The 15286-nt window shown below is 42.2% G+C and overlaps 1 protein-coding gene across 4 annotated transcripts; it reads right to left on the bottom strand.

The window, feature by feature from the left end:
- Positions 1 to 104: 104 nt before the first annotated feature.
- pan3 (poly(A) specific ribonuclease subunit PAN3) lies at positions 105 to 14623 on the bottom strand. Of its 4 annotated transcripts, none has more exons than XM_076080180.1 (20): positions 14464 to 14623; positions 13966 to 14324; positions 12899 to 13020; positions 12544 to 12613; positions 12382 to 12452; positions 12066 to 12210; positions 11648 to 11865; positions 11401 to 11463; positions 11037 to 11141; positions 10879 to 10936; positions 10250 to 10411; positions 9683 to 9799; positions 9108 to 9209; positions 7648 to 7813; positions 7141 to 7228; positions 6856 to 6995; positions 6353 to 6482; positions 3722 to 3786; positions 3493 to 3631; positions 105 to 2633 (listed from the first exon to the last, which is right to left on the bottom strand). In XM_076080180.1, exons 1-20 carry the CDS (start codon positions 14547 to 14549, stop codon positions 2493 to 2495), a joined length of 2547 nt encoding a protein of 848 aa, XP_075936295.1. In that variant the 5' UTR covers positions 14550 to 14623; the 3' UTR covers positions 105 to 2492. The 4 variants fall into 4 exon arrangements, with proteins under 4 accessions (XP_075936295.1, XP_075936296.1, XP_075936297.1 ...); XM_076080181.1 differs by having other exon boundaries at positions 13966 to 14321; positions 14464 to 14622; XM_076080182.1 differs by lacking the exon at positions 11401 to 11463 and having other exon boundaries at positions 14464 to 14622.
- Positions 14624 to 15286: the final 663 nt, after the last annotated feature.

Here is a 15286-nt window from a genome sequence, read left to right as displayed (position 1 = left end):
ATATGCTGTTTTTACATTTTTATAAACACGTTTTAAAATATTTCATGTATAGGTTAAAAGCTGTAATGTACCCAATTGCAAAACAAGACGATATCATGCATATATCAGTTTTGGTATTCTTTATTAAAATACTGCTGTACACACAAATATTGCAAAATTTGAGACAATGAACACAAGAGGGGCATAAAACATACTAGGATGGTGATTGTAGGTGTGTTGATGTGGAGGAGAAGAAGGTCATCACTAATATCAACCGGAGTGTGTGTGTGTGTGTGTGTGTGTGTGTGTGTGTGTGCGCGTGTTATGATGTGGAAGATAGTGATATGAGAACTGACATTGTGTGGACCGAGTTGGGGAGCATGTGTGTGCATCTCTGTGTGTGTTTTCAGTGTTTTCTAAAGCACCACATTCACCAAATATGTTGTTGCCTGTTCATTTCACTAAAACAGAGGAAGTAGTACATGATCTAACACAGCCAGCTCTCTGCAGGTTTGTTACCCCCAAGTACAGATCATCCACTTCCATGAAAAGTTTACGTAAAAGCCAAGACATTGTGTTGTTGTTTACGCCTTTAACCTCGATTTGTCTCTTATACGACGCTGCGTATCATACACGAGACCCTGTTTTTTCGACAGTCTTTTGCTTGTGCGCACTCGTCAAAAGCTACCGAGAACTAGAATAAGGCAGAGGAATCAAGAACAGTAATTATACAGAGCTTGGATTGATCTCTTTACCAGAGCGGAGCCGGTTTGCACCAAATTAATACAAGTTAATTTGATTCAAAGAGATTCAAATCATCAACGGAATATGAATCGTACTTAAGGGCAACATGATATCCCTCACACACCGTGACCTCCACAGCGCCACTCACTTCCTAAAACCTCCACCTGAAGACATCCCACCCACTCCACTGTAGCTCATCTATCTGACTGGACAGGGGGTGACCAATGACAGCCAAACACATTCAATCATTGGGCCCCTCCAGCTGTTCGTCATCCTGAGAGAAATCCAAGCCACCCAAGTGAGTGCAGCAGAGAGCACCACTGTTTTGTCTCCGCCATGTTTGTATTTCATGATATTTAAAAACCAAATAAAACTGCTGTTGTTGCCCTGTTCTCTCCTTTGTCCTCCATCCCTTCCCCTTTCCCTAAACCCCTGCTGGAATTGGTCCACAGAATAATAAAGTTGAATTGAGGCAAAAATAAATTGCCCTCCCAGTTCCCATCATGCATTCCTGCACAATATCCGAGCAAAGAGAAAAACACAGCTCGAAAAAAGCTCACAAAAAGTGTCATTTTTTTCCTCAATTGGCCTAGACCCCCTGTTGGGAGGTGAAGATGGGGATAAAAGCAGAAATAAGAGGAGAGAGTCAGAGAGGGACAGAAAGGGGACGTGGGAACGTTGGAGGCGGGAGGACGGGCGGGGGACAAAATAAGGACATTCCACAAAGAGGCAGCTGTGGCTCCACCTCAACAGAAGCCCCACCCTCGGGCTACAACCAAGTGCTAGACAGCCAAACCAAAATGAGCCATCTTTGAGCAGTTCATGTCACGAAAGCGTCCATTAACCAAAGGTGGTTGCTGCGCATATAACAAACACTTGGTAAACAGCATCAGGAGAAGACACCCCTTCCTCAGTGCTAACCAAAAAAAAAAAAACACACCTAAATCTCAGTCCATGGTAGGCCACCCCCCCACGAGCCTGATGTTCCACATTCTCCTGAACTAAAATGTCCAAAATCCATTTATTTCTCCAGTTTTAGGAACCCTTCCCACCCGCCTAAGTGGTTTGTCCTTTCTGAGGGGAAACCAACAGCCAAGGCAAAGGTGGGCTGGCCCATCTCACGAAAGAGGTCCCGCTCTCATGAAAGCCTCGAGTGGTGCGTGTCCCGTCTCCCAGTGCGTCAACAATGAAGGGGGTGTGGTCTCCAGCCGGAAGAGAGGCGCAGTCAATAGAAAGCTGGATTTCATTTTTTTTTTTTGCTCTTTTGTTTGACCTGCTCTGGTGTTTATGTCCGTGTGTGACTTTAGCTCTCTGTGCACCCTGTAGGCCACTCACACATATTGATAAAAATAACAAAAAAGTAACAAAAAAATTAAAATCTTAGTGCATCCTCCTCAGAAAAAATAAACCCCAAATGTAGAAACAAAACAATAAAAGTTCAAAACCTCATGGTTTGTTTCTTGTTTGTTCCCCAAATCTAAAAAAATGTCATCGTACTCGTTCGTCACAGTTTCCGTATTTGTCCTTTTATGTTTGTTTTTCCTGTTTATTTAACGATTTTCAGCTGCGGGGTTTAGGAAAACTAAAAAAAAATACACTTTAGAAAAAGCCTTCCTGGTGGACATAGTCAGTGTATGTGACTGAGGTTCACGAAGCCCCGCCCCGCTGCCTTCGCCATGCTGATGTCATCTCCATGAGACTGGTGCTCCGCTGTAGTGCAATAGTGTGCTCCAGGTACAGGCAGTCCCATCCCGGGCCCGAAGAGGGCGCTACAGAGAGCCGGAGGCTGCGGCCTGCAGCTCCTGGAAGGTACTGTCGAAGCAACGCTTCAGGTCCGAGTAGGTCACGACCAGGACGCTCTTCTCATCCCGCGACACCAGGCTGATCTTCTCAGGAACGCCAGCGTCCAGCTGTGTCAACACAGGAGAAGAACATTTAGGTATCGATTCAACATTTTTAAGGATTTTTAAGGATTTTAAGTAAAGCTGCAACCTATAAGTGAATTAGGCAAAAAAAAATCCATCCGCAACTATTTTGATAGATTCGATTAATATTTTTCAAGCAAAAAACAGCCAAAACTTCTTAGTTACTCGCAAGAGGATTTTAGGATTCTCTTTTTTTTATGTGATAGTAACCTCATTTAAAAATATATCATCTGACATTCTTACACCAAATAATAAACTATCAAAAATATTCAACGGATTAATCAACGATGAGAAAAACTTGTTTAGTCGAAGCCCTAATTTTAAGCAAGTGGGTGGGTAAACTGTCGTGCTGAACTACCGTTTACCCCGATGGTCTGATAAATGTGAGATTAGTATAATAGTATATTAGTGAGTGTAGAGTTATGTTAAGACTTGTGAAGTGCAAAAGGTCACAACTATAACACACTACAGTTAAAGAGGAACAGAAGTAAGAAAAGGAAATAGAACGACTTCTGATAAATCTACAGCAAAGTTAAGATGGTGATCTTACTTTGGGGATTTTTTAGGGCTGTAAAATAGTCAAATGATCTGAGAGATTAAAATGTCCGCTGCTCCTACTTATCAGCAGCTGCTAACCAAATCCCACTGATGGAGGTAGGCCTATAATAGACGTACTTTTACTCTCTCAGTTCTGCAATTGGCACATGCATGCGTCTTTTAAGTCAGTTCATGTGTTAGATGCGTGACACATTCAACAACAGTTCATTAAAATGGATAAAATGATCAAATGTTTGCATTAAAAGAAAAAAAAAAAAAAAAGAAGAAGAGAAGAAAGCTCCCTGACTTTGTTGAGGCAGGAGACAATGTGGCTGAGGTCGATCCAGGGCGTCCCAGCATCCGTCACCTGGTGGAACAGGTGATCCCGGAAAAGCTTCAACAGGTAGCGGTCGCCCGTCTCCGACCACGACGGGTCTTTCTGAAACCTGAGTCACACAACACAACACAAGGTCACAGAGTAGTAACGCGATCACAAATCACACACGCAGGCGGATCTTTACACTAGTGGTGCTTACTCTGGCCGCTCGTTGATGGTGCCCAGTTTGGCCAACAGGCGGAAGAGACGGCCGTTTTGCACCTCCTGCAAAAAAAGAAATGAATATTTACCCGACTTGTTTTGGTGGGTTAGTCGGGAGGAGAAGGTCGGCAGGAGAGGAGGGAAAAACACATCTATTAAAACACATATCTCATGTGTAACCATTCGCCCACCAGGGTGCCAATGTCTCACCATCACATGTCGAGGTACAAGTGGTATCACAAGACGGTACGGGTTGGGGCTAGCTGTTAGCATGCTAACTTCAGTAGATATCTCCGCAACACAATACATAGGTGTCTCTGACGTAACGTCAACACTCTAACCTCTTCATATTCTGTTGATAATGTGAGTTCTACTTTTGAATGTTTAGAACCAAAAGTCTGGCCAGATTTTACACATTGCACCATTTATGTGTTAATGAATGAACAAACCTTTCTAATGGTAATAAGGGAAGAATTGCTCCGTAAAATGGACCTTTAAAATAATAAGACAACCCATCCCTGCAGGGAACTATGTCAGAAACTGAAACCTCTGTTGCTAGACTTTCTGTCCATACATGGTGCTGGAACCAGTTCCAGAAGACACTTCCTCCTTACTAAAAGTCAACCAGAAGAAGCTGCATTTTCTTCTAAATGCATCCATTCTTGTGCGCAGTTTCTTCTAATTATCACTTAAACGAAGTCCAAGACAGCAATCACCAGCTCCAACATCACGGATGAATTCAAAGAGCTCCTAAACATCTCAACCAACTGTCGACCAATGAAGACGTCAGCTGACTTATTTGAATGTTAAGTGGGCGAGCTGCTGTAATACTTTAAAATGAGCACCCACAGAGGATTACTGGCTGTTGTGACACCACATCAGATTATTGTCAACAAGTTGTAGCTCACTTTTCACCTCTGCAGATATAATTTACTCCTGCCTCTCCTCCTCCTCCTCCTCCTCCTCTCTCTCTCTCTCTCTCTGTCTCACCCTGTCAATTTCTTTCTGCACTGTTGAGCAAAGTGAAAATTATTGAAAGCCAATTAACCGATCGTGTAACACCAGTTGCTCTTGAATTACTTATTGTGTGGAAACAGAGTTTGCCAACATTGAATTTCTAATGAAAATGTTAGATCATCTTGATTTTTAGGACAGATAGCGTCTGCAAGTCCCTTCCTCATTGTCTCAAACAACTTGAAATGACTTGCATCTTTATCTATTTCATGTTTTTACATTTTAGAGTAGGGTTCATGATAAATTGAGTTATCACAATATGCACAAAAATGATTATTTTCAGTCAAACGGTAGTGTAGCTGATGGTTAGATTAGCGGTCTCTGGTCAAAAACATGACTTCAAGTTTCTGCTCATTGATCTGATCTCTTCACACGAAGACAAGAGTTGGACTGAAAAGTGTTCAGATTCTATTTATTTAAGTCTGTTTCTACCTCTTGGGTCGCTAACGCTAGCTTACCAGCTGTCTGCAGATATCACACTGATGTCGAGAAACACAGACAGCAGGAACAGATTAGTGCGTCGACTCTTCTGCTCAAGAAGAGCACGGACGTTCAATTTAGGAATCCCGTTCAGCTCAGAAGCACCTCGGATAATGTGTATTTTTTTGAACGTGCATAATGACGACAACTTTGCATGCTGTGCAGAACATAGTATTCTTGCTCAAATCTATTCGTTTAAATGAAGTCAAAAGTGAAAAACATACAACGTATATATACAGTATATACTTTAAACCTAAAACTGAAAACAATAGCAGTGAGCAGCTTGACACAACAATGGCGTTGCATTCTTGAAACCCTGCTCCATAGTACGGACCAGTTACACTCAGGATTGATAAGAGATGAAACAAAAACTTTGTGTTCTTCTTGGTCTTAGTGCAGATTTGTATATTTAAAAATGATGTTTTTGAGTTTCAAAAGTTTTTCTGTAACAAAAAGGCTCACCGAGCAAATAAAAACACAGCTACTGATCCATGTGTGCAGACACATTAAGCAGAGATGGTCTGATAAACCAGAACCTCTCTCTCTCTCTCTCTCTCTCTCTCTCTCTCTCTCAGCACAGATATCAGCAGATCACAAGCAGGTTTGGCCAGAAAATGAACTATTTTTCTAGCCCCGTGTATTACTGCAGACTGGTATTTGTCTTGTTCTAATCATCAGCTGTTCTCTGAACTTTTGTTGCCGACACCTTGTGAGACCCGATGGACATCGAACAAAAGGCAGAAGTCTTTTGAGGTTGGGACGTAAAACACCAACACGAATATCTAAATTGTTGGGTGGATGTGAACAGAGTCAGGGTGTAAAAAGGAAGTTGGGGTTTGAGTGAGAAGGCGAGGGTCTGTTGGTTCACATATTCACACTCTTAACACGGGGAGACTAAATTCAAGGCGAGACTGCGGAGCCTACGATATACCATACAACTTCCTGTGTGCACACAACTTCCCTCCTAGCTCACTAAACCAATGGCCTATTTCCGGCCACCACCCAAGAATATCACCCTGACAAGAACACAACTAAAGCATGCATACTCATGCAGGCTTTCTGCTCCGTGCCTTGTGCAACACAAACTCTCCCGTTGTGTTATTTAACAGAAAAGCAGCGCCCTTCCCATCCATACCTTAGCCAGATCCTCCTCAATGACATCGTTCCTCATCTGCGATGCATCCAGTTGTGTGTAGAATCGAGCTCCAATCATCGGCATAATGTCATTGACGCTGCGCATGCGAGATTGTTCAGTCAGCAGATACCTGCACAAAGACATCCGTTTACAGGTGAGTTGGAAAGGGCGGAAACCCGACTCAGAGAGAACATTTAAGGGACAACACTCGAGTCTTAAAGCAGCCTTTTTATGGGTATTCAAAAGGCGACAATGTAAACACTTAAAACTTGACACACTTTTAATTGGCCCGTTTCAGACTCATGTTAATAGGCTGACTATAGACTAAGTTTGAGACCTAAAATCGTCTCTAACATATACGATGGCAGCAAAGGTCGCTGGCTAACCAGATCCCAGCTTTGTCTGATAGGCTACTCTGGATTTGTTGCACCTGAACAATATATTTTTTGGGATTCTTTGATTATAATTCTATTTTGAGGGTTCAAGGATAACAACTTTCTTACAGAATGAGGTTCTTGAGGTCTGAAGAGTAGTTGATGGACACCAGCTCCATGGCCTTCTGCAGGTTCTCCCTTTGAATACCAGCCAGTGAGTTACATGCCAGCGCCAGCACCACCTTGCCCAGCGACACTAGGTCTGCTTGCTACACAACGAAAACACACATCACAGATAAAGTCCCATTTTGAAAAGTGCTTACCTACACATGCTGAAATTAAGTGGATGAGATACAGCACTTCTTTAATGTATATTCATGTGTCAGTGACCACAAACGACATCATAAAAAGTACCTGGTACTGTGGCATTAGGGCAAGATGATTGGTCTGACTGCTGTCAAAGGTTAAGACATCAAACACCCCAACACAGTTCACCCGTAACCTGCAGAGACAAGAGACCATTATCATCAATCGTTTACGTGCATGTCTGAGTGTATTGAGTGCGCACAACCACAAGGTTGTGAAAAGGGAAGCGTCAACTGAAAATACACTTCTGCTTTTAATCTATTTACAGTAAACATTGAAATTCGTGCTGCTCTGTACACCATTGATGACTATAAGAGGCAGGCTCTAATAAGTTATATTCAATTCATTTTGTTTAGCCCAAAATCGCAAATTTGCCTCAGGGGGCTTTACAATCTTTACACATGCAACATCCTCAGTCCCGGGACCCTCACATCGGTGTAGGAAAAAGGAAGAAACCTTAGGGAGAGCAACAGAGGAGGGGTCGCTCTCCCAGGAGGAGATGGACATATTCATCTACCCATGGTGAATGATGAGGTACTGATGTGTGCCGTGTACCTGGTCTTGCCAGTGATAAGAATCTTGCTGGGGTCCATGACACGGCAGGCCAGGCCGGCGGTGTGGATGGTGCGCAGGGCCGAGCTGAGCTGGACAATGTAGGCCCAGATCAGAGACTCGGGGAGCAGACCTGCATGCTGCCGTGGCGGGGGAGGTTCATGTTGCCCTGCACATAAGAGACATGCTTTATCACACAAATGTAGCCTGCAGGGTTAGACATTACTCATGAAGTGAACCTCAAACTGTCATCAACTTCCTTGGCGTTCATATCTGCAGGATAAACCCGCAGTTGTGATGTCAGTAAGACACGTCATTTTCCGTTGATCTAACCAAATTTTAATCACAACTAACCTAATCTGCTGATTAATCTCTACAACATTATAAACAACATATCTTTCTTAACGTCCAAGGTGACGTCTTCTAATTGCTTACTTTGTCTGAACAACAGTCCAAAACCCAAAGATATTCAGTTAACAATTATATCAAACTAAAATCCTCACAATGGCAGATCTGGATCTCAGGGCTGTTTGACATTATTGCTTAAAGAATTACAAAAAATTATCAAAATAATTGGCTTTTCATGTTTTGTCGATTGGTCTTCAGCTCTAGTATGAGCAAAACAAAATGAGGAAATTCAACTCACTGTTCCCAGAAATCACTTTTACCTTCGGTTCTGTGTCTTGCATATAATATTTTGTAACTCTTACCACAACCATAAGGTTGGTATTTGGGTAATGTTACTCTGGCGTTGTGTGTTGAGTGTAAGGGTGTGTACTGTACAACAAACCATAATTTCACACTAACACTGAGACGGCCAAAATGTGTTTCCCGTAAGGCTGTTCAAGAAAGAAATTAATTTGCACTTTATGATGCAGTTCCTTTGAGGTATTTCTGAGTATGTCCCGCTGTGCAATTCTGCACAATTCATAGGTTATAGTTTGTTATCAGTGTTTTGATGCAGACTAGACAAAGACCAGGATCGAAATGGTTTTGCTTCCTCTGTCTGCACTCCTGTAAGTAGACCTGACAGCACCTGCCCTAGGATCAGTTTCAGCCACAGTTTCCTTCAAGTCCCCATGTCTCAATCGCACAGACACACACATGCTAACTGTCAAACTAGGAAACTTCACAAACTCCAAACACTTGAATCTTCTTTGAAGCATCAAGACATCCACAAGAGTAGATTAAGGCCTCTAGGCTTGAAGGGAGATGTGTCTTTATTTTAAGTAAACGTGTTGTTTTGTGTATACCGCTAAACCCTCAAACACCGGATGTGAGCACAACTGCAGGCACAGCAAACCTTAAAAAAACGCACACGCAAATAAACCATAGTTGATGACCTCATTAGCGACCAAGTAAACAAACTCAAAATGTTTGAAGCAGAGGGGTGAAGATGGGCGTCTGAGGTGATGCTGGCTCCTTTTCATTGTGAAGGTGGAAGGGTGGGAAGATCAACTCACCCCACTTCCTCTTGGTAAAGTACGAATCTGCTGCTGGGTCATTGAAGTGTCTGCTGAACATGGTTTCTGCACCCGCATGGAAGTCATAGGAGAACACCAACGCTAGGACAAACCGAGACATACGGGAAAGTTAATAAACTTAGTGCTAAAAGGCTAATTATTGCCACTTTGTCCGGCTCTACAGATTCACCGATTGATCGGCTGCTGATTGAAAACGGCCACTTATTATATTTTGATTAATTTCCATACATGCTGCTCAGAGTAATCCTAGTGACCGGCTCGTCTGCTGACAGCACAAGCTCTCTATCAGCCAATCGGGTTCTTCATCACTACTACTAACTTTTGAGGGCAAAGAAAGCAAAACGTTGATGACAAATATCCATTAAATAGAGTTTGAATGCAACACTGCAGAACAAGTATACCAACCCACTGTATATTTGAGCTTTTTTTTATTTTTATATAATGGAATAAAATTGTGGAGCGTGTAGGTCTGGGTCATGTAAACCATTACTATATCCAGAAGACACAAAAATAGAGTCGTGTACATAAAAAATGGTTATACACAAAACACTCACAGTGGTCTCCAAAGGCCTTCGTGGTGAAGACCTCCCTCAGTGTTACAGAGTTTGAGTGCAGAATTTTCTTCCACATGTCCACCAGCATCATACACTTGGTGTTAACAAGGCGGAAACCTGTTTACATTTTAAAAGAGACACGGCACAGAAAATAGACAATTAGAAATATAAATATATGTTACACCATCACAACACCCTGGACCATCTTTGAATAGGATAACAGCCACAACACGTGCATTTCATGTTTATTCTAATGTACGAGAGGAATCCTCACACATGTCCTGCACTGCTCATCATAATCAAAATGACAAATAAAAACAAACTTCATTAGTGCTCTTATTTGTTCAGACATTAAAAGTCAATACACCATTACATACTTCCTGAAATTGCATATTTTGGTTGTGTGACATATGTGTTATACTACTTTGGAAGACAATCTTTAGTTACTAAATAAGAACATTAAGAGTCAATATATTATTACAAACTTCCTGACATTGGCTATTTTGGTTGTGTGACATATGTGTTGTAGTACTTTGGAAGACAATTTGTCATCAACATATTTATTACCATGTATCCTCCTCAGGCAGTAAGGCAGGTCATCCTTGCTGTTGACCGCCTTGTAGCAGGAGGTGATGTAGCTGAAGTTGCTGGTCTTCTGCATGCGGTTTGGTGGGGGGAGGGCCTCGAGCGGGAAGAGGCTGTGGTAGCTATCCACCTCAGACGGTACATCTACCAAAGACAGACGTAGTTTCAGAAGAAGAAAAAAACATAAATAACATGCACAAACACGCACAATCAAAAACACATAACAACTTGAAGCAAGTTCTAGGTCATAGCCAAAATGAAGAATTATTTGTTTTGACCAATACTAAATCATCACTAGATTATATCATAGTGTAATTTCACAATTTCCGCCCATTGTTGTACGACTGACAAATGACCCAAAAAAAAAAAAAAAAAGAAAAAAAAAAAAAACATGAAGCAAAAATTTCAAAGACCAAAAACACATTTCAACACTCGCATGAGGAAATCAACTCCACATTTGTTTGAGTAAGCAATGCAGGTTTGTTTACTTGTGAGCCAACAATAGCGTCACAATTGTCAATACAAAGCACACTTTTTGTGAATGGCAAAAATTATTTTTGCAAGAGAAATGATTGAATCAATAACGACCCTTTGTTGTGACAACAATGTACCTGTGTTCTCTGAGTGGTCAATCTGGGCCATAGTTATCAGATGTCTGTTTATCAACTCCTGGAAGACAAATATGAGGGCATCACATCAGACATTACCTCTGGCGATGAAGAAGAGGGAAATATTTACTGAAAAAGGGAGGTGCGCAAGTGGAAAATACCTGTCGGAGTTCATCTGCCATGAAGAAGGACGGGGCGTTGGCTTTTGGCTGCATGTAAGCCACATGGGGCGCAGTGGGGGGATAGATATGGTACGTAGGAAACACCTGCGATGAAACCAGAAAAACACAGCTTCCTATTTATTGAGAAATGAAAACCAGTGTGATCAGATATGTAATTTTTTTTTTTAACTATTAGTTCAGAGCTACGCAAATGAATATGAAGTAACGAAACACTTATCAGGATTTTAATGACGTGTTAAGAAGGCAACAAAATGCCATCTGAAGCCTAATTATACACTGGCCACAATGAGTGTGGTTTTTAAATATGTGCAGTGGCGGCACAAAAAAAAAGGGGGCAGCTCACAGACTGAAGTGTAGGGTCGTATGCAGGAATTTGCGGGTCAACGCTCTTGCTTCTCAAAAGAACCTCAGATCCGATAATGGATTAAATGCAGACAGATTTAAATGCAGTTTCCTTGTTTACAATCCATTTCTACAAATGTCATCTGCATCTTTGCGTTTGGTTAGGAATTCAAAAGTATTCTAGTCTATTCCCAGCTTTAGTATTTCCTAACTAAAATACAGAGGAGCACACTATGTGCAGCACATACCATCCCAGCCATTGGTGCCGGGGTGTTGTCTGTGTAGAAGTAGGTGGTCCCCCCTACAGTTTCTTTCTGGATCATGTGAGCACCCTGGTCAGCTGCAGTTGTGGGCCCCATGTAGTTGGCAGGGTTTGGGGTGTGACTGCGGCGACGTGGAGCAGGTGAGGTGTGCGGTGTAATTTTTGGGGAGTGGAGAGGAGAAGATCCCGCAGAAAGAGACATACCTGCAATTGGAGACAGAGAGTCTGCTTTTGTTTCAACAGTAGCACATGTGGTGCTGCACACAAGAGGGAATTCCCAAACTTGCTCAACTATAAAATTTCAGAGCTAAAGAAAGAAACCAAAACTGAGTCGTGTAGAAAGTGATGCAAAGCAGATATAATGAGGCGGTTTAATCGGTCGTTGATGCTGCAAAAACCCTCACCAGGAGCCAGCGCAGCAGCTGTAGAGCTGCTGAGGCCAGGATGTGGGAAGAGAGGCGAGGGGAAGGCCTGGACAGGGGACTGAACCATGGTGGCCATATGTGGAGCTCCCTTAGGGATGAACTCACTTGCTGCCGGGTTAGGAGTCTGGTGGCACAAGAAAAGTTTACATTAAATCTACCACTTCTGTTGGAGGCAATAAAAACAAGGATGGCAAACTTATCCTAGTTAAGTCTCAACTACATGCTCATATAAAAAGAACAGTAATGAACTTTAAAAAGCACTTCACTGATTTGGATAAGATGCTTGTATGCTCACCTTTCTCCTTTGGGAAATACTAAGAGCACCAAAATCACTGAACAGTGAGGATGTCGGAGAGTTCACTGGATCTGTGGAGACCAAAGAGTGTAACAGTTAAGCAGTGGTTCAACATTCAATGGATGAGTACTGCACACTGCTCCGCTGAGCACTGAGTCTTACCATGAGTGCTGTGGCTGAAGTTCTTGGCACCATCGTTGAGGCTGGGAGAGCTGCTGCTGGTAGTCATTCGCTAAAGAGAACAGCATCAAGATCAGAAATGTTACAGAAGACACTCTAATGCGCATAACTGTTTATCACCAAGTTAGCAGCAAATATTGTGTTATGATAAAATGTGTGAATTCAAATAAAACATTTAAACTAACTATATAATAGATAAATACAAGCAAAACATTTCAACAACTATTGTAGTGCCTCAGTTTACGTGAGGACCTACGACAGCAACGTGACGACAATGACATGAATTTTCTCGCTGTATGTTCACACTGACTTGAATCGACAGCTTCCCTTTTTCTACCTGCATCATTGAGTATTTAGTCTCTGCTGGGCTTCCAAACCCATTGACCCCAATAAAGCTGCTGCTGAAGTAAGAGTTGGTGAGATTGGAATCACTCAGGGTGGCACCTTCCATCCCTGGGACTGTGGATGACAGAAACCAAAGTTTAGCAAAAACTAATTACAGAAGGATTAATATAACTATAAGAGTTGTAATTCTGTAACCACAAAGTTAATTATGCACGTGCATGTCAGTACTACTGCATGCTCGCTAAGCCACAAACACAGAGCTAATTTAAAAGCATGTAAACAGTTCTGCAACTAACATTACAGTGTGAGCCACAATTCGAGTCTACCACAGGGCGATATAACTGAGCATCATTTAATACACGTTTCCCCCAAAAAATTGCGTTACTGGTTTCAATGGTTCCAGGTTAAAGAGAACGTGATTAGCTTTTGAGTTGCATGTGGATTTTGTTTACGTTGGGAAACACAATGCTAAATCAATGCCCCGTGAAGAGCTAGCGTGGCTACGCTAATGTTAGCAAACAGTAAACTAAAACTACATTTATCAGTAACAATACAGTTCACTTAAAACATTTAACAGGGCGTAAACTAACGGCGCTAGTACTACAATTGATACAGCTTATTAGAAGGCAAAGCCACACGCATTAAAGTTATTAAAGCGGTCGATTTGAAGCTAGTTAAGCTAACGCTAGCTGGCTAATAGCTACACTAGCTGTCCCGGAGTTTTTCCCCACTCACAGCTGTCATACAAAAACACAGGCCTCCTCCGTGCGAGCTGCAACAGCATGGCTAATATTACACGTTGTCACAAATCATAACTTACAACATTACCACCGGAAAAAACGTTATTCACAAGATCGCTAACGAGCACAATGTGTGCTAGCTGCACACTGAAGGTTTTGCATCATGTTTGGCAGGTGAATGTAACCCACGTTGTTTTGGGGTGACGAGGCCTCAATGAATCCCCGAGCTAGATTTTAACAAAGCCCAACAAGGCCCAAAAGTAAAGTCAGAGTCAGTCACCCCGTGTGAGGCCTCGTCTTTGCTGTAATTGTTACTCACTTGTTAACAGCTGCCCCTCGAGAGATGCGCCTGCAGGACCCAATGCCAATGTTTCACTTTTCTTGGACACACCGGTCCCCGGACAGGCCGCCACGGAGCCGCCTAGAGAATACACCGCGGGAGTCCCGCCACCTGCAGCCATCGACAACGGGACGGGGCTACCGCCACCGTGCAGCGGTAAGCCTGCCATGGACGGATCTTCGTGCAGGAACTGACACTCTTCTCCATAAAAACAGGTTTTGTCTTTTGCGTAATATCGGCAAAACTTCACCTTTACATTGGGTATTCCGGCACCCCCAAGTGGAGCAGCTGAGGCTGGGAGTCCACTGTTCATGGCACCGCTGCTGCCGCCACCGCTGCTGCCGGAAGACACTCAAACATAGAGAGACGCAGATAGCTAGCGAGCTAGCCAGCTAGCCTGCAAACAGTTTCCCCTTAAAGGAGCGGATTAATATCACTTCGGCTGGTGAAGAACACTCAAAACCCTGCAGTACTCACATTATAAGGCTAAGATGCAGTTTGGTTTTAGAAAATATCTTTGCATGCGTGGAATCCTGGTCGTCGTCGTTGTTGTCGCTATCCATGCAGCTGCCTTCTTCGGAAAGTAGCCTGTTGTTGTTTTTTTTGCTCACAGCCAGGCTTCTCTGCTAGGGACTCGCTAGCATAGCTTTGCATTGTGGGTACAGCGTTTGGCAGAGTTTACCTGCTGCAAATGCGAGCCGTAAATTGAATCTACCGCACAGTGATATTGTATATGCAAACGAATAAAGCAGATGAAAGGGTGAATGTCTTTTGAGCCAAGTTTGCAGCGTCAATGCCCCTTAGTGCCCTAGTTTAAGCCGTCAAAATAGGTTATTCCCATATGTAATAACTGGATTTATATAATCTTATATTCTCTGCACGGAAGAAAACAGATGCATGAAAAAAAACAACATCAGGACAAAACCAACGGATGTGCAAAACAATAATATACATAATGCAGTGTTTATTTTTACAAATAAAAATCAATTAAATATTTGAGAGGTGAAATTATCTCCGGTAAGAAATGTAAAATCATGACAATTTTATCAGAAATAAATATGTTAAAAATCCAGATCTCGTTTCAATTTGTCTGCTCTCACTTGGTTTCATCACAAATTAAGCATAATTTACTCTAAAGTATATATACAGTCCTATTGTTTATTTTCTTATCATTTTTCTCCCAGAAGTCTAAAATGACTTTAAGTAGGCTACGACATTATAACGACATGTACATGATTGTATTTATATGGTATTTTGACCCATGATATTCCATTGTGACATTATAATTAAATGTTCTTGT

Source organism: Anarhichas minor, unplaced genomic scaffold (genome assembly GCF_050575085.1).
Source record: "Anarhichas minor isolate MPS153535 unplaced genomic scaffold, ASM5057508v1 ptg000074l, whole genome shotgun sequence".
Lineage (NCBI taxonomy): Eukaryota > Metazoa > Chordata > Actinopteri > Perciformes > Anarhichadidae > Anarhichas > Anarhichas minor.
Note: the sequence above shows the minus strand (reverse complement) of the source record. Positions and strands in the feature narration are given on the sequence as shown.